The sequence below is a fragment of the Heliangelus exortis genome, chromosome 2, assembly GCF_036169615.1.
Source record: "Heliangelus exortis chromosome 2, bHelExo1.hap1, whole genome shotgun sequence".
In the NCBI taxonomy this organism is placed as follows: domain Eukaryota; kingdom Metazoa; phylum Chordata; class Aves; order Apodiformes; family Trochilidae; genus Heliangelus; species Heliangelus exortis.
Window position 1 is genome coordinate 139,333,646 of NC_092423.1, and position 24,600 is coordinate 139,358,245.

At 41.8% G+C, this 24,600-nt stretch overlaps 1 protein-coding gene across 2 annotated transcripts in view; it reads left to right on the forward strand.

Annotated features, from left to right (window-relative positions):
* Positions 1–423: 423 nt before the first annotated feature.
* Positions 424–24,600, forward strand: part of FER1L6 (fer-1 like family member 6) — an 84,505-nt gene continuing 60,328 nt past the window's right edge. Inside the window, exons 1-2 of one of the 2 annotated variants that reach the window (XM_071738326.1) lie at positions 424–761; positions 24,328–24,410. In XM_071738326.1, coding sequence (XP_071594427.1) covers positions 742–761; positions 24,328–24,410 — 103 coding nt within the window. In that variant the 5' untranslated portion in view covers positions 424–741. Of the gene's footprint in view, positions 762–15,628; positions 15,733–24,327; positions 24,411–24,600 lie in introns of those variants that run through there. The other variant, XM_071738325.1, reaches the window with a different exon arrangement.

The following is a 24,600-nucleotide window of genomic DNA, read 5'->3' on the forward strand; positions in this document are numbered from 1 at the left end:
GGACAGAGATGGTACAGCCTCACTGAGCAGCTTGTTCTAATGCTGGACAGTCCTCAACTTGAAAAAGAATTTTTTCATATGCAGGACATACAGGGAGCAATATATTTGCACCCTGCAGGGAACTAGACTCACAGGCTTTTTCTTGTGCTTAACGTTCCTCCAGTTTCTGACATCTTGGCCAAACTCCCACTGATCTCATTGGGTATACTAGGGATAGTCAGGAGAGTCTGTGCATGTGGAGGAGTAGAAATTTTATTAGTGCAGCAAATAACTGAACTACACGAAGCATACATTTGATATTGTGGCACCCCAAAACATCAGGCTGTTGTGTATCTGGAGCTTTTTTATGAGCCAAGATGCTGGCTGAGTCATAAGCTGGTTCCACCTGACCACAGGAGTGGGGAGAACCCACTCGTGGCAAGAGGAGGAAGAAATGTCTTTGTAGTGGAGCACTGTGAGCCAAAACCACAGAGTTCTTCAAGGCTTCCCTAAACAGATAACTACACTTGTACACATCAGTGCTTTGGGAAACCTTATCTAGAATAAGAGTCATGACTATAATTAAGTGTTTAAACAGCCTCACCCTACTGTGGCTGATATCTTGGTGGGTTAATCAGAAAGACAGACAGAATCCTGATGACAATCAGGGGAAGAAGAGTGGCATGTCTTGCAAGTGCTAGATGAGTGCTAGATGAGTTGCTGAAGGCTGGTTTGACACTGAACAACAGGAAAGCATAGGATATGGAGGGAAAAAAGCCCAGGTAATGTGTCTTTTTTTTTTTGTTTTGTTGTTGTTGTTGTTTTGTTGGCTTTTTCTTTTGTTTTTGTTTGTTTTGTTTTGTTTTGTTTTTTGTTTTTTAGTAAGACAATCTCCAGTGAGAAAAATGAAGTTTAGAAAAATCTTAGAATTTTAACATTGAGGTGCTTGTGTGAGGGTTTAATTTATGTCAGCAAGTTTTGTATTTATTTTTGTACTTTAAAACTCTTTAAGGAAGGATCATTAATTCTCTTGAACTGCAAATGGGAGGAAGTGAATGTCTCTTGCAAGCATATTTTCTTGTGTCCTTAGGGTTTTCTTTCCCTGACCACTGTTTTTTAAGTGTCTTTGGGATTATCCATGTTCACACTTGATGTGCACCACTCTCCCTGAGGTACTAGTAGTGCAAGTTTCTGTTTATAGTATTGCAAGTTATGTTAGTGCAAGTTTTAAGTAGTACAAAGATTGTTTAAATAGGATATCCTGCTTCTAGTGTATTTTTTTGTTTCTGCCTTCTTTTGCAATAGAGCTTAATGTATTGCCAGCAAAATAATTTTGTCCTGGCAGCAGTAGGCCAAGCCCAGACTTGTTCATGGATTTTGTAGCATTTCTACAGACTCAGATGTGGAACTAAGATAAAAGCTTGGCCAAAGTGCTTAGAGGATTTAGCTGAAAATTTACCATAAATTAACTTATATAAATAGCAGCACTTAAGTAAATTTAGTATAGTGATAAAGTTTAATTTGTGCTTGCCCTAAATTCTAGAACAACTGCACAGGGCTTCGTGTGTGAAGAGAAAGACATGTTTTATTTCACTAGTTTGCTTCTTTCATTGAATCAGTCTAAGAAAAGGTACCTAAAACTAATCTGGCATTAGCTCTGGTAAGATTTAGATTAACTTTTCTGTTGCTTTTGCTGAAATCAATTTGTTCTGCTTAGAGAGCTACATGGGTTGGGAGCCAGAGTCATTAACTGTTCTGTGAGTCTGATCCTGCAGACAACAGTAATCGTCTCTGTCAGATTCCTGTGGTGTTGGATTGGTCTCTGCACCAGAGAGTTCCCAGATTCAGGGTTTTTAAAATTGACTCTAAATTTTTTATTAGCTGTGGAAAGTGGAAATGGTTTGTTTTTCATGGACTGCATACACCTCATTTCAGTTCACATGGCTGATTTATAAGAAGTCAAAGCTGTAAAAATGCAGTGTTGTGAAGAAGCAGTGCTCATACACTTGGGAGTCTGAATTGTTCACAGGACAATGTGAAATAGCACAGTGACATGAATCCAATCTAAAAAATACTACTACTGGTTTCTTGTGGGTCCTTTGCTTAGATTGCCCATGCTGACATCAGTAGATTTTTATTCTGAGGATGCTGAATCTTTGGTAATTAATTCAGTTCATGGTCTTATTTTCTTATGTACTGTTATGAAACTTCAGAAGTGAACCTGGTTTCTATGGGTAGTAAGGAAATACAGGTGATACCAGAGTTGACATTCTACTTACTGATATTGATTTTATCCCAGATGCTGCTCTGGGATAGCTCAAGAAAAATGAGTAATTGCTTCAGAGTTTACATCAGCATTCGTGACAGAAGGTATGACACTAAAAATAAATTATGTTACTTCAGCTAGTTATCAAGATGTGAATATTTTTTTTTGTTTTTAAATTGCACCAATTCTACAAATGAGACCAAAAATAATTTTGCATCTGAAGGCACAGTATAATTATTCCCACTTGTGCGTATCTCTTTGCCTGCCTGTGCACTTTGAAGCTGCAGGCAATTGTGATCCCTTCTTTTTCTGGCCTATGCTATGATTTATCATCTGCACCAGTGCTGAGGGAAAGGCAAGGGACAATCCCCTCACAAACTCCCTGGGGAACATTTTGCTCTCATCAGCCCTGTGCCTCGTGGCACAACCTGAGCATGAAGTGACCATTGGCTGGGGCTCTGAATTGTGATGGTGTTCAGCATCCTGGGGCTCTGTTGCTCAGTGTTGGAGGTTGACCTCTCCTGATATTGCTGGCTGTTTCCAAGTATAGAATTTGGAGGGCCTCACTTCCTGCCATTTAGCTCAAGGCAGCACATTCCCATCTTCCCTGTGTAAAAGTCTCTGGTACACAAAAAACTTGAGAATTTGTTTAGAACTCAAGAGTATGGGGCCCATTGCTCAAGATGTCCTTAATTCATAGCAAGCCATGAGCTTTGCACTTAAGTTTTGCTTGCAGAGAAAGGAAAATTCAGCTTGAAGGTTGTATCATCTCTCTGTGTAGAAGTAGCTCCTGGTGTTAAGCCTGTAAACACAGCAGGAAATGTCCTGCTGCTGGTTTTGCACCTGGTTAAAGTGTGGTGGTTTATGTGCCCAGAAAGTGCTCTCCACTGAGAAACAAACAAAAAAATCAATGCTACTCTTAAGTATTTTGAACAAGTACCTCCAGAACACTTTTTACCTCAAGGATGCATAGACTGCAGCCTTCTTCCTCTTCCTCATTGCATACCTTGAATCCTTTTTCCTGGAATTTTTGTGGATCAGGGTGTTGTACAGGCACTGGAGAGCAAGGCAGTGACTCAGCAGGTAACCTGGGGGATCAAGTCATTCCTCTCCTTGCTCATTACTTGTTACTTTTACTGCTATTTTTTTTTTTTTTTCATTTTATTGCCTTTTTTATTGTTTGTTGTGGAGCTAAGCTGTGGGAGTCTGGCATTCTGGTCTTGCTCCTAAAGCTGCTAATGGTATCATTGAATAACTTCACCTGAGTAAAGTAACTGCATGGGTAGAAAATGTGTCTGATGGTGAGGTCTTTGGATGAGACCAGGAAAACATGCACTGACTTCTCTGAGTAACAGCAGCCTTGGGTCCTGCCTACAATGCACACATGCTGCACACACCTCAGGGAGCTTTTGCTGAATTGGTTCTGATACAGCTTTTCCCCACTGTCCCTTTCTATTATGTTTATTTTTACCACTGTTTACTTCTACCTTAAAATCTTTATTACAAGCCTATCAAATAAATAAGTTCAGTGGAGACCAGACCTGAAGGCATCTCCATTTCTGCAGAGAGCTTGCTACTGAAAAGACAAAACTCAGCCCTTTTTATACTCAAAGGATGCTTATAATGACAGGTCAGGGCTTTGAAGAAGTGCTACCAGGTGGCATTTGAGGACTGAAGCACTGGTGACACAGACAGGCTTTGCAATGTCACTTCTCCACCAGGGCAGGATGATGGATAATCTCACTTTGGAGGGCAGAGATTTGCTGACTCCAGCCATGATCAGGCAAGAACTCACACTGCTCTCTTCCCTTCACTGATCTACAGAAACACTGACATCAAGTTACTTGTGTAGAGCCCTGAGGCAGAGCTAAACTGATCATGTTCATAAAATACAAGCTATGCTCCACGTGGAGGTCAGTGCAAGGGCAGAGAAACACATTTGAGCTTCTCAAGTGAAATCCCTGAATTTTACCAAAAACTATAGGTTCCCCCCCTTCCTGAACTCTCTATGCAATCTCTCTGAATTTGAAATCTCTATCTCATTAAGAAAGTTTGATATATCTTTTGGTTGTTGTTGATGTTAAACCCTCTTGCTCAGGCTTGCCACATGGGGATGGGTTTAATCTGAACAAATGTAGATGTCCCAGCTGTCTAGACTATTCTTCCAGCTGATCGGGAGAAATGAACACTTCTAGTTTCTAATTCATTTGGATGCTTTTCTGACACATCTTGATCCAGGTCACCTGGGATGACTGGCTGGGAGGTAGCAGCCTAGCTCTAGATGCCTGAAGTTAGATGAGATTCATCTGTCACTGGCATCTAGATGTATGGCAACAGGTCAAATAAACACAATACTGTGACTTTATGGAGTATTTATGTCTTTATTCTCTCATGCTTTCTGATGAAAGTGTTGGTTGGGTGGCTGAGCTGGATCTAGCTGGTGTAAGTGGGAAAACTGTCAAAGGGATTTTACTGGTTAACACTACTGAGCATGTGGCCTGAATTTCTTTTTCAGTATTAATCAGTATTTCCTACTTTATTTTCCTGTGAAGGTCACCCTGAAAGTCTTGTTTCCTGGAGATTTTTTTTAAATTATTTTTTAAAGCTGCACCTTTGCAAATCTAGAGATTATAGCAAAGGGTATTTTTCCTGCATGCTTTTTACTCTCCTTGTCTCCTGGGGAGTTGAGGTGAATTTTCTGTGCTTTATAGAATTTCTGAAGAAAACAAACTTTCCTGTGACAAAAGATACCTAACATTTTGTGTTTCTGGCAGTGCAGGCTGGAGCCACACAAAAAAGCCACTATCCAACCTGTGCATACAGACTGAAGGAGAGACATGCAGGCTGTGCCTGGTGGGCAGTTACTCTGGACTGCTGTACTCTTAAGGAAACAGGAGATAATTGGATTAAATTTAGCCTGCAACAGAAGATATTTATGTTAAGTGAACTTACTTGGCATTTCCTGCAGTTAATGATCTGTACTGATACAAGGCAACTCAGTTGTGTCTGAACTCCTCTCGTTGCTGTGTCTCTTCCCAGCTGTAGCTCAGGGCTTTGGCTGGCTCTGAAATGATGCCTTTGGCCAACTCCATCAGGAATGCTGGCCTGGGAGAAGTGGATGAAGGAGTCACATTCCTGAGAATGGACTCTGTGTATGGAAAACTACCAGGCTTTGGTGTGTCCCTGCTGAAGGCAAAGGGGTCCAGAAATCTGCTGTACGTGGTAGCTTCCTCCAAGACAGAGATGCTGTAGGGTGGTCTCTCCACGGAGAGCAAAAGGCTGTGGTGTCTCTCCCAGAGTGCCCTGCAATGCTCCAGCAAATGTTATTTCTTTATGGGGGATTTGTCAGTGGCAGGGAATTGCAGAAGATAAAAAAGAGACTTGCTGTAACACATTGCTTGTGACAAAAATATGTAATTCTTTCTAAAGCCAAAGTCAGCTTTCGTCACCTTTTTTTCATGTGTTTTAACTTTGTCCCCCAAAATCCTGCTAGATAGGAATTACTTATAGCCTAGACTCTGTAGGGCCATTAACTTTTCTGTTCCTTTGTTTTTACCATCTTTAAAAATGAGTCTGTGCTTGCCCTTTCAATGCTCTGAAATCCTCAAACGAAAGCATTTCCATTTATTATCAGATAGATATTCCTGCTGCCTTACTGAGAAAAAAGCAATAAAAAAAGGGAAGTGTCTTTTGAAAAGGGCTTGTCAGAGTAGAAAGGCAATAGGAGGCTGTGTGGGATTACTGTGATTAATTTTTTGGTATTTTATGGGATTCTGGCACTGAGGAAAGTATTTTTTCCTGCTGAAACCAATTCACATAATACCAGATAAGCCTTTACTGTTAAATGGTACCTGGAAAAGCCTTTCTATCTTCACTGGGCTGCTGTGAGGATCCAGTCTCCTCATATCATCAGGACTCTTCCTTCCTTGCTCTCAGCAGTGCTGAACACAGTCTGTGAGTTTTATTTTGAGTTTCAGGCAATAGTCCCATCCACTGGGGCTCAGCAGCTCTATCAGGAACTGCAGCACAAGGAAAACCAAATAAAATTATGCAAGGGCAAAATGTTTTTGAAATAACAGATATGGAAAAGAACTTCAGTGATGTATTGCTTTCCTCCTTAATATGAATACCCTCAGCAAGTCTGCAGATGTCACCAAGCTGAGTGGTGTGGTTGATTCATGTAGGGGAAGAGATGCCATCCAGAGGGATCAGGGCAGGCTGGAATAGTGAGCCTGTGTGAACCTCATGAAGCTCAACAAGGCCAAGTTAAAAGTCCTGTTCTTGGGTCAAGGCAATGCCCCAACATCAGTAAAGATTGGGGAACAAACAGATTGAGAGCAGCCCTGAGGAAAAAGACCAGGGGATTCCTGTGGATGAGAATTTGGATATAAGCTGGTAATGTGTGCTTTCACTCCAGAGAGCTGACTGTCTCCTGGACTGCATAAAAAGAAATGTGACCAGCAAGTTGAAGGAGATGATTCTCTCCCTCTGCTCTACTCTCATGAGCCCACACCTGGAGTCCACTGCTGCCACAGTATGCAGCTCTATGGTCCCCAGCACAAGAAAGACATGGATGTCTTAGAGCAAGTCCAGAGGAGGGCCACAAGAAGGGTCAGAGGGCTGGAACCCCTCTCCGTTGAGGAAAGGCTGAGAGAGTTGAGGTTGTTCAGCTTGGAAAAGACATAGTGGCCTTTCAAGACATAAAGAACACAAGAAAGACAGAGAAAGACTTTTTATGAAGGCCTCTAGTGACAGGACAAGGAGCAAAGGTGTCAGACTGCTGGATGAAGGTAAATTTAGTTTTAACCTAAGGAAGAAAATTTTAATTATAAGGTTCTTGAGACAGTGGAACAGGCTGCCCAGGGAAGCTGTGGATGCTCCACCATTGGAAGTATCCAAGGCCAGGTTGGATGGCACTTTGAGAAACCTGATCTAGGGAAAAATGTCCCTGTCCCCCTGTACTCAGCACTGGTGAGGCCACACCTTGAGTATTGTGTCCAGTTTTGGGCACCTCAGTAAAAGAGAGATCAAGGTGCTGGAGTGAGTGCAGAGGGGGACAACTAAGCTGGTGAAGGGCCTGGAGAATAAATCTTACGAAGAACAGCTGAGGGAGGTGGGACTGTTTAGTTTGAGGAAGAGGAGGCTGAGGGGAGGCTTCATCACTCCCTATAGCTACCTGAAAGGACATTGTGGAGGGGTTGGTGCTGGTCTCTTCTCACAGGTAATTAGTGATAGAACAAGATGTTGCAGGATTCAAGCTGCAACAGGGTAGGTTTAGTCTGGACATTAGGAAAAAATTTTCACGGAAAGAGTGGTCAGACACTGGGATGGCTGCCCAGGGAGCTCATGGAGTTACCATCCCTGGATGTGTTTAAGGGTTGCTTAGATGTGGTGTTGGAAGATAGGGTTTATGGGAGAACTTTGTAGAGTAGGGATGATGGTTGGACTCAATGATCCCAAGGGTCATTTCCAGCCTGAAAGATTCTACGATTCTATGCCTCTGTGATTTTTTAATAGAAGATTGATTATTCCTCTGTGTGTTTGAACAGAAGGGGGTATGTTAATCATTCTTCCAGCAACCTTTTTTTTCGTAAAATAATCTTTATCTTATTTAATGTTTGAAGGTTCATTTCCAAATTTTTTTTTTTCTTTTTTCATTTGAGACAGGCTTCTTGCCAGATTATGCAGACAGCCATTTCTATCTCTGACACTAACAGTGCTTGTCGCAAATTCTGAAGCTTGGCTGCTTCCAAACACCTTGAAAAATACTGCAGTAACCAAAAGTGTTCAATCAAGTGTGCTTGTTGTTGACAAAATGTGACTCAGACCCCAGAGCAGCAAACTTCTCTGAGTTGCATCCTGTGATGGCTGGATGGTTGCAGGGACACTGATGAGAAGCAAATACTAAGACATAAAGATGTCTATTTTAAGCACTAGAAGTGCTGTAGTCATTTTATACAACCTTTGACCACCTTCTCTCCAGCTCCAGTAACATAAAGCAGCAATATTAATGAATGATGTTGTATTGATGGCTATGACAGAAGTGGAGAGAGATGTTTGGGAAACATTCAGGTCCTCTCATCTGCAAGATGCAGCTGACTTTAAATGAAAGAGTGACTTTTGTGGAAAATCTGGGCTGGTTACAGACTTTCCTTTTACAAGTTTGGATTTTCTAATAGCAAATAGAAACTGAATTGCTGCAGCACCAGTGCAGACCGATTTCCAGGCCAGTTTAAAGGCTTCTGGCATTCTCAGTGCAAAACACATGTACATGTGGCCATGGCACCTCCAGCAGGTCACCTGGCACTGAGCTGCAGCAGCCCCATCTCCTCCTTGGACCCCTTGGAAACTTCCTGGGATTTAGCTTGAGGAATAACATAATGCTCTACAAATAATAGTTCAAGGTGATATTTTTTCTCTCTCATGACTACTTCACAGCCAGAGAAGGAAGTAGTTTACTTGGCCTGGAAGGGCACAGGCTATCCAGAGTGAAAATGAAATCCCACCTGCAATGACTGCTGTCTGGACATTGACTGCACCGTATGTTTCATAAAGTGCTCCATTTAAACTTGACATCTATAGAAACTTTGAAGGCAGCATCTGCTTTTCTGGCTTTTAGAAGGTCGAAGTCTGCTGTGAAGATAATCCCCTAAGATCATATTGAAGACTAATTGGAAAATGGTGCAGAACAGGAGGTTATTGTGGCATATGTGACTGTTAGGCATGAGCATTTCACAGCCCCACTGAGCCTGAAATACATGAGTTCTGTAAGAGAAATGGGATATTGATCCTGTTGGAAGAAATGTCAGAAGTACCTGCTACTAGCCTCTTCATCTGGGAACATCTTTTATGTTGGTCAGCAACTGTCTTGTTACTTATTCAGGCTGGGACTGCAGTATGTACAGTAAGAACAGATTTATGATGGAAGGACAGGTTTAAAAAGGAAAGAGATACAAGTTTGGTGATGTAGGATCACAGGGACATACAAAGTGAAAACTGTTGTCAGCACATGGGCAGTGCAAAAGTCATGACTTTAGTCTCTTACATACACAGCTGTAATTAGAGAACTATATTATGTGCTCAAGTTTTGACAGTGGCTTTTGTTAAAAGTGTAGGAGGGAAACCTACATCCCTTAATCTCCACATCTACCCATCAGGGTCCTTGTGTGTGCTCAAGAGGTCTCTTGCTGCTGGACCTTTGTACTTAGTAAGGTGAGCTATAGCTTTTCTGAGGTTGAAATAGAAAATGTCTCTGTCAGCTGGAGTGGCTTTTGAGCTGTTTTGTGCTCGGAAACCTTTCTGTTTATGGAAGTCGACCTGCTCATCCTCCTGAATGGTCTTCAGACTTTTTGTCTGCCTGGTAGAGAATCTCACCATGTGTGTGATGAGCTCAGATGCCAAACACTTTCCCCAGAAAACAGTCTGGTTTTGTTCCTATGCTAGAAAGGATTAATTTGTGATTAATGCTTCCCTACTGAAGAGCCAACAGGTACGTTCTTGTGCAAACAAAGTGCTGATAAAAGAGAAGCATCTTTGCAAATGTCACTGCTCAACTGACATTCACAGAACATTTTGTGTCATCACTGGAGAGTGATGAACCAGCCAGCAATTTGAGGATCACGTGGGTGGGCTGTAGCTTTGGGCCTAATAGCTGTACTGAGCAGAAGGCAGAGCCTCATTTCCCCATCAGAACAAAGGAGAGCTCACAGGACCTTTGGGACTGACACAGTTTGGTACAAAATAGGGAAGCCCTAAGGATGTTTCATATCCATGGCCCAGGCAGCCTTCAATGACTGGGGACACATACACGGGGAAGAGAGGGAGAGGAGTTAAACCACAGTGGCTTAATTCATACCTGGACAGGAGACTGACTTCTGAATTGGAACTGATCCTACAACAATGTCCAAACCGTAAGTAGTATTGTGCACTAAGTGCACCCAGATGGGACTTTTTATTCCTCTCTTCTCTTAGCTCCACATTAATTTGCTGAAAAATCTTGCCAACAGTCTTTGTGAAGCTGAAGATTAAGTATATTGGGAGTACTGAACAGTAACAAGGGCCCTGGGGAGAGCTGAGCTGAGAAACATGGGCTTGTATGCTGAACCCTGGCACTGACTGTGAAGGGTCAAACCCCACTACCTGTGAGAAACAGCTTGATAAAGGACACTTGTCTGCCTGATGTCAAGGAAACAAGGGTTGGTCAGGAACAGTTCCTGTCCAGCATGGAGACCCAGACTTGTTCTTATACCCACAGGGCACCAAGTGAAGTATCAGCACTGACTATAGGCTGATCTTTGACCTCTCCTGGCTAACCTGGCAATGAAGCTTCTCTCTGCTGGCTGAGTGGGTTTCTTTTTCAGACCAGCACAGACCCAAGCCTGTCACTTCTTCCTTACTTCTGAGGATACAGTGGGTTTTTATGACACTGCAGCAGAACCACAGACATTAGCAGGGGGCTGACACACTTTGTGCATCCTGAGCCACACTGCAGCACCTGCTGGATAACTGAGTATGTGGGAGGCAAGGCAGGTCCTGGTTTTTATACCAGGCTCCATAAAAACTCTACTTATTTTCAGATGGATCATTAGCTGGATGCCTCTCAATAGCTTTTAACACATGGATTATTCCCTTAAAAAGACAGTAATCCCATTTCTCGTGCCACCCAGACACTGAGATAACAGCAATTTGTATGTGCTGAGGAGACAGCCTATTTAAGCTTCTCAGGTTTTCTAATCAAATATCACTTTGTCTCAAACACAGTTGTTCCAGCACTTTAAGGACTCCCCAGCAGAAAATGATGTATGATTCATGTTCTCTGACATACCACAAGAATCAGCCCATGATTATAGCTGCTTGCATTTGACAACAATGTGCCCAGTTTGGGACAATTTAGAATCATAGAATGGTTTGGGTTGGAATGACATATAAAGGTCATTGAGTCCAACCCCATGCAATGAGCTGGGACATCTTCAATCAGACCAGGTTTCTCAGAGCCCTGACCTTGAATCTTTCCAGGGATGGGGCATCTACAGCCTCTCTGGGCAACCTGTGCCTGTGGCTCAGTCCACATCCCACAGAGCAGAAGGCAGGCACTGACTCCCTCAGGGTTTCTAAGGTGATTGAGAACAATATTCTGTACCCATTAGAGAAATCCAAAACAAAACATGTGGATCACTAAATACCTGTGGTTGTTTTTGAGAACCAGTTTGTTCAAGCCTTACATGCACTGCCCCATCTCTACACACTCTGGTTTCAGGTGCTTCTCAAACAACACCTCAGTCTCGCAATGCTTTTCCATGGGACAGGGAAGTGTTTAAAATCCATTAGCTGAACAGACCACCCAAACCTACATAACTGGATGTGGCATGACTGAGGCTGGAAATAGACTCTGTATCTTGACTTTCTTCTTATCCCTTTCCTTCTGCAAGAGACCTGACTTTGCCCAGAACTGCTCTGTTTTCTTATGAGAGAAGAGGGCCTGAGTCACTTTTTAAATGTATTGACTATTGAAAACCTCCCCTTATGCAAGCTCTCTACACATTTACACTTCTAAATGTCCTATGACTCGGTCCTGGGCACAGCCCCCACCTTGATTTATCAAGTAGCTCAGAGAACTCCCCCTTTGTAAATACAAGGGAGTTTCCTGTTAGGTCTCAGTTTCATAAAATGGAAACCCCAGCACTTTCTGTTCAGCAGCTTCTGTGGCACAGAGGGATTCATCAGGCAGAGGGATTGCTGCAGACACCAAGGCATCAGTGCTTGGGCTGGCTGCTGATGCTCACAGCCCAGCCCCAAGGGTTCCTGTATCCTGGCCTGGATCAGGAACAGTGTGGCCAGCAGGTCCAGGGAAGGGATTCTTCCCCTGTACTCAGCACTGGTGAGGCCACAGCTGGAGTCCTGTGTCCAGTTCTGGGCCCCTCAGTTCAGGAAGGAATTGAGGTGCGGGGGCAGGTCCAGAGAAGAGCAAGGAGGCTGTGAGGGGATCCAGCACAAGTCCTGTGAGGAAGGGCTGAGGGAGCTGGGGGTGTTCAGGCTGGAGAAGAGGAGGCTCAGGGGAGACCTCATCACTCTCTCCAACTCCCTGAAAGGAGGTTGGAGCTGGGGGGGGTTGGTCTCTTCTCCCATTAAGACAAGAGAGCATGGACTTAAGCTCTGTCAGGGAAGTTTTAGGTTAGGTATTAGGAAAAAATTCTTTACAGAGAGGGTGATCAGACATTGGAATGGGCTGCCCAGGGAGGTGGTGGATTCTGTGTCCTTGGAGGTTTTTAAAAAGAGACTGAATGTGGCACTCAGTGCCATGGTCTGGTAACCACAGTGGATCAAGGGTTGGACTTGATGATCTCAGAGGTCCTTTCCAAGCCAGATGATTCTGTGATTCTGTTTTGCTGGACAGCAGTGGGAGATGCAGAGCATGAAGGGAAAAATTAATTCAACCAACCCCCAATTCTGGGGATTAATTTTCCAGGGGAGGGGAGAAAAGATGCAAGGCTTGGGGAAACACAGCCCCCCAGGTTTGGGATCAAAACATCATTTGTGATGTTTTCTGTAATGTGTGATGGATGGCTGGTGAAGGCAGGGTGCCCTTAGGGTGTTTGCTGCTGCTCACCTGTGTTAGAAACCGCAGCTGGAAGCACCTCCCTTTATTTTACACAGATTTCAATAGAATGCTGTAAACCATCTGCTGAAGGCATCTTCAGTTTTAGCTACCACCTCCCTGAAGCCTGGTACCCCAACTCTGGACCCTGCATCCCTCAGGGGTCATTTACTGTGGGCCAGAGCAATAGCCAGTATTACTCTGGTGACATTTTTCACTACCCTTGTTAGGATGGTAGGTAGAGGCCAGGATCCCACTGTGTTTGGGCCAGGATGTGTGCTTGCACAGCCAGTCTGTGTCCTGAAGAGGTTTTAGTTTCACTGGTGAAGAGAAGCAAAGGGTGAAGGGAAAGGAGTAAACAGTATGATGGCCATGCAGATAGGAAACTTCACATAGCATCATTTCAGTAATTCAGCCATATCTTCTGTGTAGCAGGCATGACTTTTTCAGTGAGTAAGAATAAATGGCAGTGGTTGCTGGGCACGTTGCTGCAACAAGAATCTCCCTATTACCAGGTGCTCTGCAAACACAAATTGATGTCTGTGTATGTATAGACACACACAGAGTCTGCTTCTGCTCAGCTTGTTGCATGACTCCTCTGGAAATGTGAACTTTGGGAAACAGGAGCAGAAGTCACAGCTGAAAAATGGCTCTTCCAAGCAATAAGAACTGGAGATACCACCCTTGCAGCCTGTCCTTGCTGTTAAACAAATTATAAAAAGTCAGTGTGATTTTTTTGTCCATTCCAACCTGGAGGCACACAGACTGAGCATCAGTATGTGCGTTTGCATCCCTGTCTTTCAGCATTAAACCTCCTCTTAAAAAGCTCCTGTAGATAGCTCAAGGCACACATCCCATGTAGGCTGGGGCCTGATATACATGTCTATGCACACTGAGCCTTGCTTGTTATAGTCTGTAAGTCTGAAAACATTTCCCATACAAAATGAAAGTGTTAAGACATGCATACTCTGTATTTTCTTATCTTCCTAACAAAGTGTCTCTTCTTTAGACCTTTTAATCAGACATTTTTTATTACCATCTCAAAAAAGAATTTTAAAAAAGGAAAAAGATAAACAAAAGTCCTTATTAGGTCAGAGCAGCTGTTAAAAGGTTGCCTCAGCTTTTGCAACTGAAGCACTAATTGGGTTCTCAGTATAGAGCCACTGTTTCCAGCTGAGGAAATGAGATGCTTGCTGACTTGTTTCAGGTCTTACAGCAACTTTTGTTCACTTAAGAAAGAATATATTTGGGGCCTGGATGGTCTAGGAAGCTTACAGCCTAGCTGGGAAACTCTAAGCCTTTGCAAGGAAAGTTTGGTTGCCTGCTAGAGTGGTGGTGAACAAAACTGGTCAGCCAGTGGTGGTTACTCAGGGTACCCAGGATGTGACAGCCTTTTTGCCTCCTTGACAGCCTTTTTCCTGCAGAGATGCCAGTTCAGCTTATTCTGTTGCAAATTTTAGGTCACTGTAGTGAAACTGTTCTGTATTGGTAGTGAATAATTTCTGAATTTAGCCCTGCAAAGGGGAAGTAATGAAATCAAAAGTTTTATGTTTTCTTTTTTTCCTTCCTCCCCCCCACCCCCCCTGTTTTTGTTGTTTTTTGTTTTTTTTGTTTTTTTTTTTACCAGTTACTGTGAGCAGCTCTCTACTGAGAGGGCTGAGTGGCTGCACGCAGTGTTTAGGATTTCATCTGAAACCAGAGTGCTTCAAACCCTGGCTTTGGTGAATGAAGTGGCAGTGTTGTGTGGGATGTACCAAGGGACCAGACTTCTGCTGCCAGCCACATCTGCCTGGACTAGATGTGCTATTTTATACTACTGTACACATTGCTGTGCCTTTCCTTAGTGAAGCTCATGCTTTTCTCTGAAAAAGTTATTAAGCCTTTTAAAAGAATGGGGTAGGTAAAGCATCAGTAAATGCCTGGGACATAGGCACATCATCACCCAAATGTAAGGCATGTGCTGCTGGTGTTTCCTGGATTTCTGATGGAGAGAAAGGGATTTCACACATGCTTTTTAAAGAGACAGGACTGCATGAAATGCCTTCTTTAATTATAGTTTCTCCTCTGGGTACTTTGTCACAGCAGGGAACTTTATTATATGTCTTGGGAAGAACAAATCCCCTCACCCTGCTGGGGTGCAGATGTTTATTACCATGAATGGACAATCAGGCCATCCTCTCTATAAGTCAGTTTCTATCAGACAAGGTTAAGAACAGTGAGAAAATGGTCTTGTGGGAAGAGCAGTACAAAAGAGGTCTTGTGCCCCTGTAACCTCTTCTCAGTGAGGGCTGGAGTGTGGCCAAGAGGAAATGTCAAGGAAGCAGCTGTACATGCAAGACTGGAGGCAAGAGTTGTGAATAATGTGAAAGTTTACTAAATGAAAATAACACATGCTAAGCCTTTTAATTTAGGATATGGGAGGAGTAGGAGGAACCACAATTGAATATGAATGTAAAAAATTAGAAAATATAGAAAAAAGAAATTATATTCTTATTAAAGAATAACTGAGTACATGAATACTTGGAGAGGCATGTTTTTTCCAGATTGTGATTGCTCAGTCTGTCTGAAAACTAAGGTGTCTTGGTGGGCATGAAAATTTCAGTGTTATTTTAGCTTGGAGCTGTTGCTTGAGGGCAGTGTTTGACTCCCTGGCATGGTCCCACAGGTCTCTGCAGAGCAAGAGGAGTTAATGTTTGCACAGGGATAAGTCTGTTCTTGTATAGTGTTTGCCAACTTGACTAACCAGGCACCACATTGCTACCAGCAATTAGCAAACTGAAATGCTGTCTGAAATGCAAATATGAGCTTGGAGATCCTGTTCATAATGTAAAAGGTAGCAACTGGAAGAAACCAGCAGGATGGAGCCCTTGGCAGTGGCACCTCAGGCACAGAGGTATGTCTAAAACCCCAGGGAATTCTTCCAAGGTTAAAGTCAATTTCAGTTAATTATATTTAAAGAGTTCTTATTGAAAGAAAAGAAAGGAAACAATGCTTTAATGCTTGTTTAACTGTTTAACTCAGGCAGACATGAGTATTACTGATTGTATTTATCTATTCCATACTACCTTGTGCTTTCTTTAATCAATGCTACTTGCACTAAGTCAAGGGAAGACTCTGAGACCAGCAGGTGCTGGGTCAAGCTCCCTCTCTGGAGGGAGGGAAGGACTCTATAACAGGTGCAGAATCAGGAGAAAAGAACCCCCTCTGTGAAATAACTGCATTCTTTATTTTGTAGGTATATGTTACTATTTAGTAGCTCTGTTACCCAGCTCTTGTGCATTGACAGGAGATAAGTCATTGGATCTGACCACTAATTTACACCTGTTCAAGATGTGGCTTCTTTGCTGTCATGACTCATGATGTATAAGGATGCTAAATGCGTCAACAAAAAAGTCATTGCTTTTCTGCAGAAGGGGAAGGATTTGAAAGAACTGAGGCTGCATGTTCCTGGGAAAATGGACAGTGCTTGCAGAGGTCTTGTGCTGTGGCATTGCTGTCTCTGAAGCCTTTTCTGAGCTTTGGATCATACGTGGCAGAACTACATACAATTCAAAAATTCAATTCTAGGTTGTTCAGAATGTCTTTGAATGTAGTTGGTATTTCTTCTTGCAGATCATCTTTTTGGTCATTTTGCATGTAACAGCATCTAGGAAAGTAATATTTTTCAATTAGAATGCTAAAAACATGGAAGCAACTGGTTCAAACCATAATGTCTTCTTCACTCAGGTTTCTGCATTCCAAGAGGGGCCAAGGGTGGATACTTGGGAAGAGGGTCTGTGATCCTGCCCTTAGCAGTTTTGTACAGTTAAAAGCTTATGAGTTGGATAGTTATAGGACTCCCTGGCCCCAACTCCAGAAATTTACCTGAAATCACTTTGAATTCCTTGGTCTGAACAGCCTTTCTTGCAATATGATTTATTTTTCTTACTGAAGAACACTTCTTCTCATTTGTTTTAAACTTGTCTGATAGTGTCATTGAGTGCTCCTGTTTTGTGATCTGGAGACTGAAACTGAGAAGCTCCTTCTCTATTAATCTCTCTCTGTCACTCATTTTTTGATAGCTCATTGCTAAACACCACTTCAGTTCCAGTTGGCCAATGCAGTAACTCCAGCTTCCTCTCAAGGACATGGTGATCACATGAGACCATGCTAACTGGGAGGGAACTCACCTTCCTGTCCAAGTGTGTCCAAAGAAAGGATTAGTTTCTTTACTATCAGGCTTTATGCTAGATTAGGTATAATTCTGACAAAAGGCTTGTGTTATGTGCTTTGATCATTCTGAGAGAAATATGATAATGAACCCGTATCTGATTAAAATCCATCATGACTGTCAGATGACCCATCCATTCACAGATCTGGTATTCATGATCAGGAAACCAACAGAAGATGAGAAATACTCTTAAGAGGTCAGATCCAGTATCCATTTGTCACCATGCTCTGTCTGAAGGTGATATTCAAGGAGAGCACATGAGCCTGGCCACCTTTTGTGGTCCATTCCCACCAGCATTCAGAACATTTTTGTCATGAGTGTTAATGGATCCATCCCTGTCTGGTCCTCTTGGTATTTTGGGTCCTGTTTCATCAGGTGTATCTTCATTCTAGTGTTATGGGTTTTGCTAACTACCAAGCAGCTCTGCTTTCACCTTATTCACAAGCTTAAATTTATAAACTTTGATCCTATTCCAATTTAGTCATCCCTTCTCCAAATGAAGAGTTCCAGCTGTTTCAGTCTCTCATCAAGTGACACCTCCCACCCTTTTCTGTGCCTCCTCTAACCCTGCCATCTTTCGTGAGATATGGACACCAGAGCTGCACGCAGTACTTGGGATGTCAACCAGAATTATTCTGTGATTTTGTCTTCTGACCCCATGTGGTTTCACTGATGTTTTAGAGGCAAAGTGACACCCACTGGCTTCTTCCCAATGTCCATCCTGATGATACCTAGCACTGTGTTGGCTTTTTTAACTAACTCTGCACACTGAGCTGCTGACTTCAGAGACCACCAGTGCTGACTTCAAGACCTTCTCCTTGAGTCTTATTACCAGTTCTGAGTTCAGAACTTCTCAGTCACACCAGATTATTCTTACTGAGGTACATCACCTGCAAAACAATCTATCATCACTTTTCCCAGGCTGAATAGAATCAGCTGGGAGCCCTCTTCTCATCACACTTCCCAGTGTTTTTACATTACTGAGTTTTGTGATCTTTTCAAGATGAGCCAATTGGAACAGAAAGCAGTAGCCAAAATGGAGTAATTTAGTGACACATATTGTTTTCTACTGTAATTTTATCTCATTTCTTACATTTTCTAATGGTTCATTTAAGTCTGTGACTGCTGCAGTGCAATAGACTGAAGTTTTATAGAAAATTATCCACAAAGACAGCAGAATTTCTTTCCTGAGTTGTAATAGCAAATTTAGAGCCTGTTATTGAACATACAGGTTGAACACCATATTGTCACCTTGCAGATTAGTTTTCCTTTTACTCATGAGAAATTATTAGTCAAGACATAAAATATCAGTGTCACTTAGATGTGAAAAACTCCACTCTTCTGAAACTTGTGTGTGTGCCACAGCTGTTTTTAAAATATCAGCTTGTCATACAGGCTTGTGTATTTACCTTCCTGAGAAGCTGAAGCTTTTCCTTTACAAATCCTTTGACATCTCAGAACAGCAGAACCAGTGGGAAATCAGGAAAAAGGGAAACAAGTGAGAGCTCTGGGCTGTGAAAGAACCACAACAGAAATAATGGATTTGTGGATAAAGGGAGTCTCATGATTGCATCAGGATAAAGAATCTGACAATATACTGTACAAAGCAACTCTGCACTGGCAAGAGATAAATTAAATAAATAATCAGACAAAAATTTCCCTTAACTTCTGTAGTCCGGAGAAAAGAAGGCATGAAATGGTACATCAAACATTCATTAAGTTATTTCTTTCTTTCCATGTGACCTGGTGCACAGAAGGTATTTTATTCATCCCTCTTTGACAACCAAATGTAACACAAAAGTTTTTTTGCCCTGAGATTTTATTTGTTATCACAAATGACATACTAGCTTAACAAAAAATGTTTCTGAATTAACCAGTTATGCTTGCATTATAGTTTTAGATTGATTAGCCTTTTCATTTTCATGCTCCATCTTTGAATTATTATATTTTAATCTTTGAGATGAGTGGCTTAAATTGTGAGATAATTTACTTTTCCTTTCAATTTCCTTGACTAGTATATATCATGGAAGTAATAAAATGAGCCAAGAGTCTCTCTTGTGGCTTAGCATTAAAAAAGAAAAAAAGAGAAAACATTTCTATCACCCAGACAATTCTTTTTGCTTGTGTTTATATGACGAAAATTAGAACTAATTGTGTGGAAATAATGATCCACCTGGTGCAATACTTTTTGATCTACTGAAGAAGTCTTGAAAATTATATTGAAAGAACTTTATAGAGGTGCAAAAAAATTTGAACCACCTTACAAAATGCAAATAGCAAAATGCAAAGATACAAGCCCATGGAATATATTTTGCATTTATGTTTGAGAAGGCTGAAGGCTGTTTTTCCTTTGTCTTCAGTTTCTAACACTGTCTCACAAAGGCAGTCACTGTGCCCATAGCTTTACAATCCTTAGGCACCAAAGCTGGCTCAGATCTGAGCTGCACAAACCTTTGATCATCCCTGAACTAATTAATTTTGATGGTGTCAAAAAGTTTGCTGAGACTGCAGCTTCCAGGGAGGAAGAACCTTGGGAGGAAAAGCAGAGCAGCTGCTCCAGTAAGGATTTTCAGCTTCCTGGAGCACACTGGGAGCTAACTCAGCCTGTCCCCATGAAAATTTCTGGATGGTCTTAGGATATGTCCTGCATAAACAGGTTTTGTTTCTGTATCTGCCCTCTGTATTTCCAGGGATCCCAAACTCATACCTTGCTGGTTTCATTGCTCTGTGTCCACCAGGAGCTGGTCATGTTCCAGTGATAGGAAAGGGCGTCCCAAGGCTCATGGGTGTGAAAATGGATCTTGACAGGCATCCCAGCTTGATGCAACTCAGGCCCAAGACTGATATTTCTTTGAGCAGGAGATAGAAAGCTGCAAAGGGAGGAGGCCTTGTGGAAGGGAACAGAAGTTTCCTCCTTGAGCTACAGACCCCCGTGTTTAGGTGGCTCAGATTGTTTTCCTGACTTATAATCAATGAGAAGAGATTTCTGCCAGACAGCCTGTGCCCTAGGAGTGCCTGTTTGACTCTCGATGGTGCATCTTCTGAATCAATAAGCTCTTCTCCCCATGCACCAATTCTCTGAGCACATGAACTTCTGGAGGGATTTTGGTGGAAGAAGAAACTAAGTTAGGAAGAACTCCAAACAGAGTAGTAAGCAGTAGTAAGCATTTAGTGAGATCACTTGTACTCTCTTGCTGACAATTCTCATTCTGAATTTTTTATTTGTTTTTTTTCTTGGCCAGCTTTCCTTTAAATTAGACTGCAAATAGCAGTTATTTTATATTAGAGAGAACATTATGCAGTGAAGAAGTGATTGTGAAGCCTCAGTGACGATGGGAAAGCTTAAATGAAAAAGAAACAGCATGAAAGGGTTTTTTGAAAAATAATCTGGAAAGCTGGAAGCTGCCATGGATAAAACATGATAAGAGCAGAATAAATTATGTGAGCATTTTTCAAGGAGTATGAAAATTAATTTAGAGACCCAGTGGACCAGTGCCATTTGTAACAGGAATTGAACCCTCATATATACAGATTTGTGGTGCAAATCTGACACAGTCTGAGTAGATTCAGGTGTTGTGGTATGGTCAGTGCCCCCTCAGGAAAATAGGACCCACATTGTCACTGTGAATAGTCGAAGGAGAAAAGGTCATCCTTACCCCAGATGTTTTTACTACCCCCATGTGGATGAAGCTGGGAGGCTCAGTGCTCTTTGAACTAATCCATGTTCTATATTATCTGGGTTGGGTGATATTTGACTGTTTCTAATCTGGAAAGGGCCTTGGGCATTGCTCAGCTACCTGAAGTACTTAACTTCAATAGCAGGAAAAACTGAGGTCCTCAAAACTTAAAATGGGAAAAGTGTTGCTAACCTATAGGAACTCTTTCTTCCATCTTATCTTTTGGCATGAATTTGTTTTATTGTATCTTAAATTATCCTGCTCTTTCTAGGAAAGGACAAAATCCTTCTGTCTATTTGTATCACATAGCATGTGAGGGATAAATTTTCACAGCACTACCACAATACTATCACCATCCTCACCACGGGTGACAGACAGATGAATTTTTTGGCATCCCAAGTCTCTCTTCATTTCCCAGACTTTTGCAGTGCCATGTTTGTGCCTTCCTGTGGGAAGCATAGGAAGTGTTTTCACACAGCACCTTTGTGGTCTATCTAAATGTGGCAGATACCTGGCTTGGAGATAACAGATGGATGGGAATAACTTTCGGAACGTAATCAAATTGTGTGAAACTGCACAGAAACATGAAACTTTTTTTTTTCCTCTGAACATTTTTACAATCTTGGGGAGAGAGAAAGGAGTATTTTTCAGCATTTAATTGTATTTATGTCCTAACATGCACCAAAAAAGGAACTTTTTTGTAGAAATTTGAAGAAAGCTTACTTTTATTTTTGCTTTCTGGGAGAAAACCTTCTCTATTCCAAAAAGAGTAACCACACAACATTTTTAAGAAGGCTCAGTGATTTAACTAAGCACCATGGATGTTACTCATGTGCACAATATTTGGAGCACATGCAGTGTCATCAGATGACACACGCTTTACCCACAGAAGTGATGGAGCCTCTTTGTTGTAAGGGACTGATATTTTAAATTCCCTGAAACTTTCACTGACTTGGCTTAGACCTTTACAGAGAAGATTCTCTCTGGCAGACCCCATATATATTGCACACTGCCCTGCTGTCCTGGGGAGCAACCCCATGCTCTCCTTTCCCATAGCTGAGTTTTGTGAGTAGCTTGTGCTTGCTGCTTTTGAGAGATACTCCTCTGCATGGCCAGCACTGTCCTTGGCCATGGTAGCCAGTGGGGCCAGGGATGCAGGAGAACTTAGGTGCCCCCTGATGCCTTTCTGTGCCCGAATCTCTGGCAAACTAAAAGGCTGGGACTGAAATCTGTTTTGCTTCAAAGACAGATCTGCTGTTGGCATCTGTGGAGTTTTCTCAAGCTTGGATATTTCTGTCACTACATCGTGGCACCTCCTGCAGTTTTGTTTTTAAGCAGTTTTGGTGTTATGCAAACATAAAAATCATGGAAGATGGCCCAGTTTCCACATCAGTGGCTTTGTTAATGGTCATTCCCTCCAGTTGCCTTCTGACTCCTTTGCTTGAGCCACTTTTTGCCTTGGTACTGCATTCATACTCATACTGACTGGGTTTTGGTATTCTGTGGCACCCAGTAACTGTGCTTCTTCTCTGACTGTGCCCAGCATAGAAATGCATTCCTCTTGGGTCTGGCCAATAAACTTAATAAGCCAGCTCTGAAAACACCTTGTAAATATTATCAGCTTTCCTTCCCAGTTTGCAGTAACTTTTCCTCCATACCTAAATGCACTTTGAGTTTGCAGGTGATTTCAGGTGTTTGAGCACTGGTTGCTATCAGGTTTGCTCAGCTCGTAGGTGTTGCTTGTTAGGGCTGGTTGGGTTGTGGCTTCCCTAGGTAAGATTTTATTTCTACAGCAATTCAGACAAACAATTCCTCTGATGTCAAGGGAAAAAAAAGTTCTGATTGTTTATCACTGCATGCTTGTGACCAGCAGAAGATGTGAGAAATGTTGCCATTGTTCTAAATCCTTTGTGTTTCCACTCTCACCACCTGGTTTGTTTGTCAGTAGCGTAAAATTCTCGAGCAGCATAGATTTTCCTTGCCCAGCAAGGTTTTCCTTGTGAAATAAGTGGCATATTTGTTTCCTTTGAAAAACTGTAGTATGAAATCATGCCCACAGAATACTCCTCTTGAACCAATATGACCAATAATTAGAAAAACATTGGAGAGCAGTACACTAATAAAAATGAAGCTCTAGGTAGGCTAGAATTTTGTGGGGGGCTTAGTGAATGCTTCAGCTCTCAAAGTGAGGTGTAAAAAAATATATTTTCAAACTATAAAAGCATAAAATTTCAGCATTTCAAAATTAAATGCTTCAGCTATGCTGAAATGTTTTTCTTGACATTTCAAATTGAAAAGGACCAGTTTGCCTGCGAACAGAACTGCCTATTTCTCTGCTATAGAATATGAAATCAAAACTATGTTGGTTTCAGCAAACATGTAGGGTCTGCAGCAACGAGATTTACATTTTCATCATCAAATGAAGCCAAGTGAATCATCTGAATGACTGGATTTCTTAGTACATATCAGGATGGTCTGGTTATTTCAAAATGATAACTCCACAGGCTTTTCTTTAATGAAAATGTCCTCTCAAGCTTAGCTTGATAATGCTGAATTCTTTTCTCACTTTTTCTTTTTTTTGTTTTAGTCAAACATTCAAAGCCAAGTGTTTTTATTGTCCACCTCTATTCCAAGCACTGTCCAGTGTACCCTTAAGAAGATCTGTGTATATTTCCTATGTTATTGTTACTGTTTTGCCAGACCTCTATTGGCAGCAGACAAGACATATACAGACACTAAGGGTCATTGTTAAACACTGGCTCAAGCCTCCAGAAACCTTCAGAAACCAGTGAAAATTAAACTGCACACTCCAGTGCTCTGAGATTTGATTTCTACTCCCCATCCTCCTCTTCAGTGATGAATCATGGAACTTAAAAATACAGACTTTTTAAAGAAGAAACGATAAGAATACTCTGAAGAAAACCAAAATGCAGCAAGTAATTTCCCAAAGTGTAAGGCAATTGCAGGACAGACAGCTGCTTCCCCCACTTTTCCAAAATCTTGGCTTGAAAGGGGCTCTCCAGGCACAGCTGTGGGGTTGATACTGGGCTGAAGCAGCTCTGTAACACAGCTTGAGGAGAAACACATGTCCAGCCCTCTTGTTGGCTTTGCTCTTGGAAAGAGTGGGAATGAACTAAATAAAGGGCAAAACCTGTTGTGGAATGTCAGCCACTGATATGATGGGTGTCCTCACCAAGGAAGTTTACACTAATGCTTTTGTATTTATCTTAATTCACTGAAAAACTTCTTTTAATATGGAACCTGTAGTTTGTGAGAAGACTTTATGTCTGGCCTTGTCACAGGCATAAGGATTATGTTTGTGAGTAGATTGGAATCTTGGATTTCATTTCTTTCTCTTTTGCTGTCTTGGTTTCAAAAGAAATTTTTGTTCTTCTCTCAGTATGTTTGCCTTTACATTCCTGAGTTTTAAGAATAACCAGAAGTTTCTCTTGTTTGCTTTCTCTTATTTGCTTTTCAAGAGGAAAACTAGAATATAACAATCTCACCTGGAAATAAAAACTCCCTGTTAACAGTTCCTTAAGTGCAGCACAGAAGGGGGCTTAATGATACCACACTGATCACTTCTCTTCATTTTTTTCAGAAAGGGGCTGTTTGCTGGCATGAAACTGAAGAAGAAGAAGAAAGGCGAGAAAGGGTTGACTATTGCAAACAAAGATGCACTGGGTAAGGCCTCATAAATCAATATTGCAACAGCAAAGAGCAGGTGGGGGGTATATGATGTCTGACTTAATGTGAACTCATTTGAATTGTTTCTTAGAGTTTAGACTAGATAAAACAGGCAGTAAAATCCTTATCACTCCCAAGTAAACAGAGAGAGAATTCTTTTTGCATTAACTGTTTCATTAAGTCCACC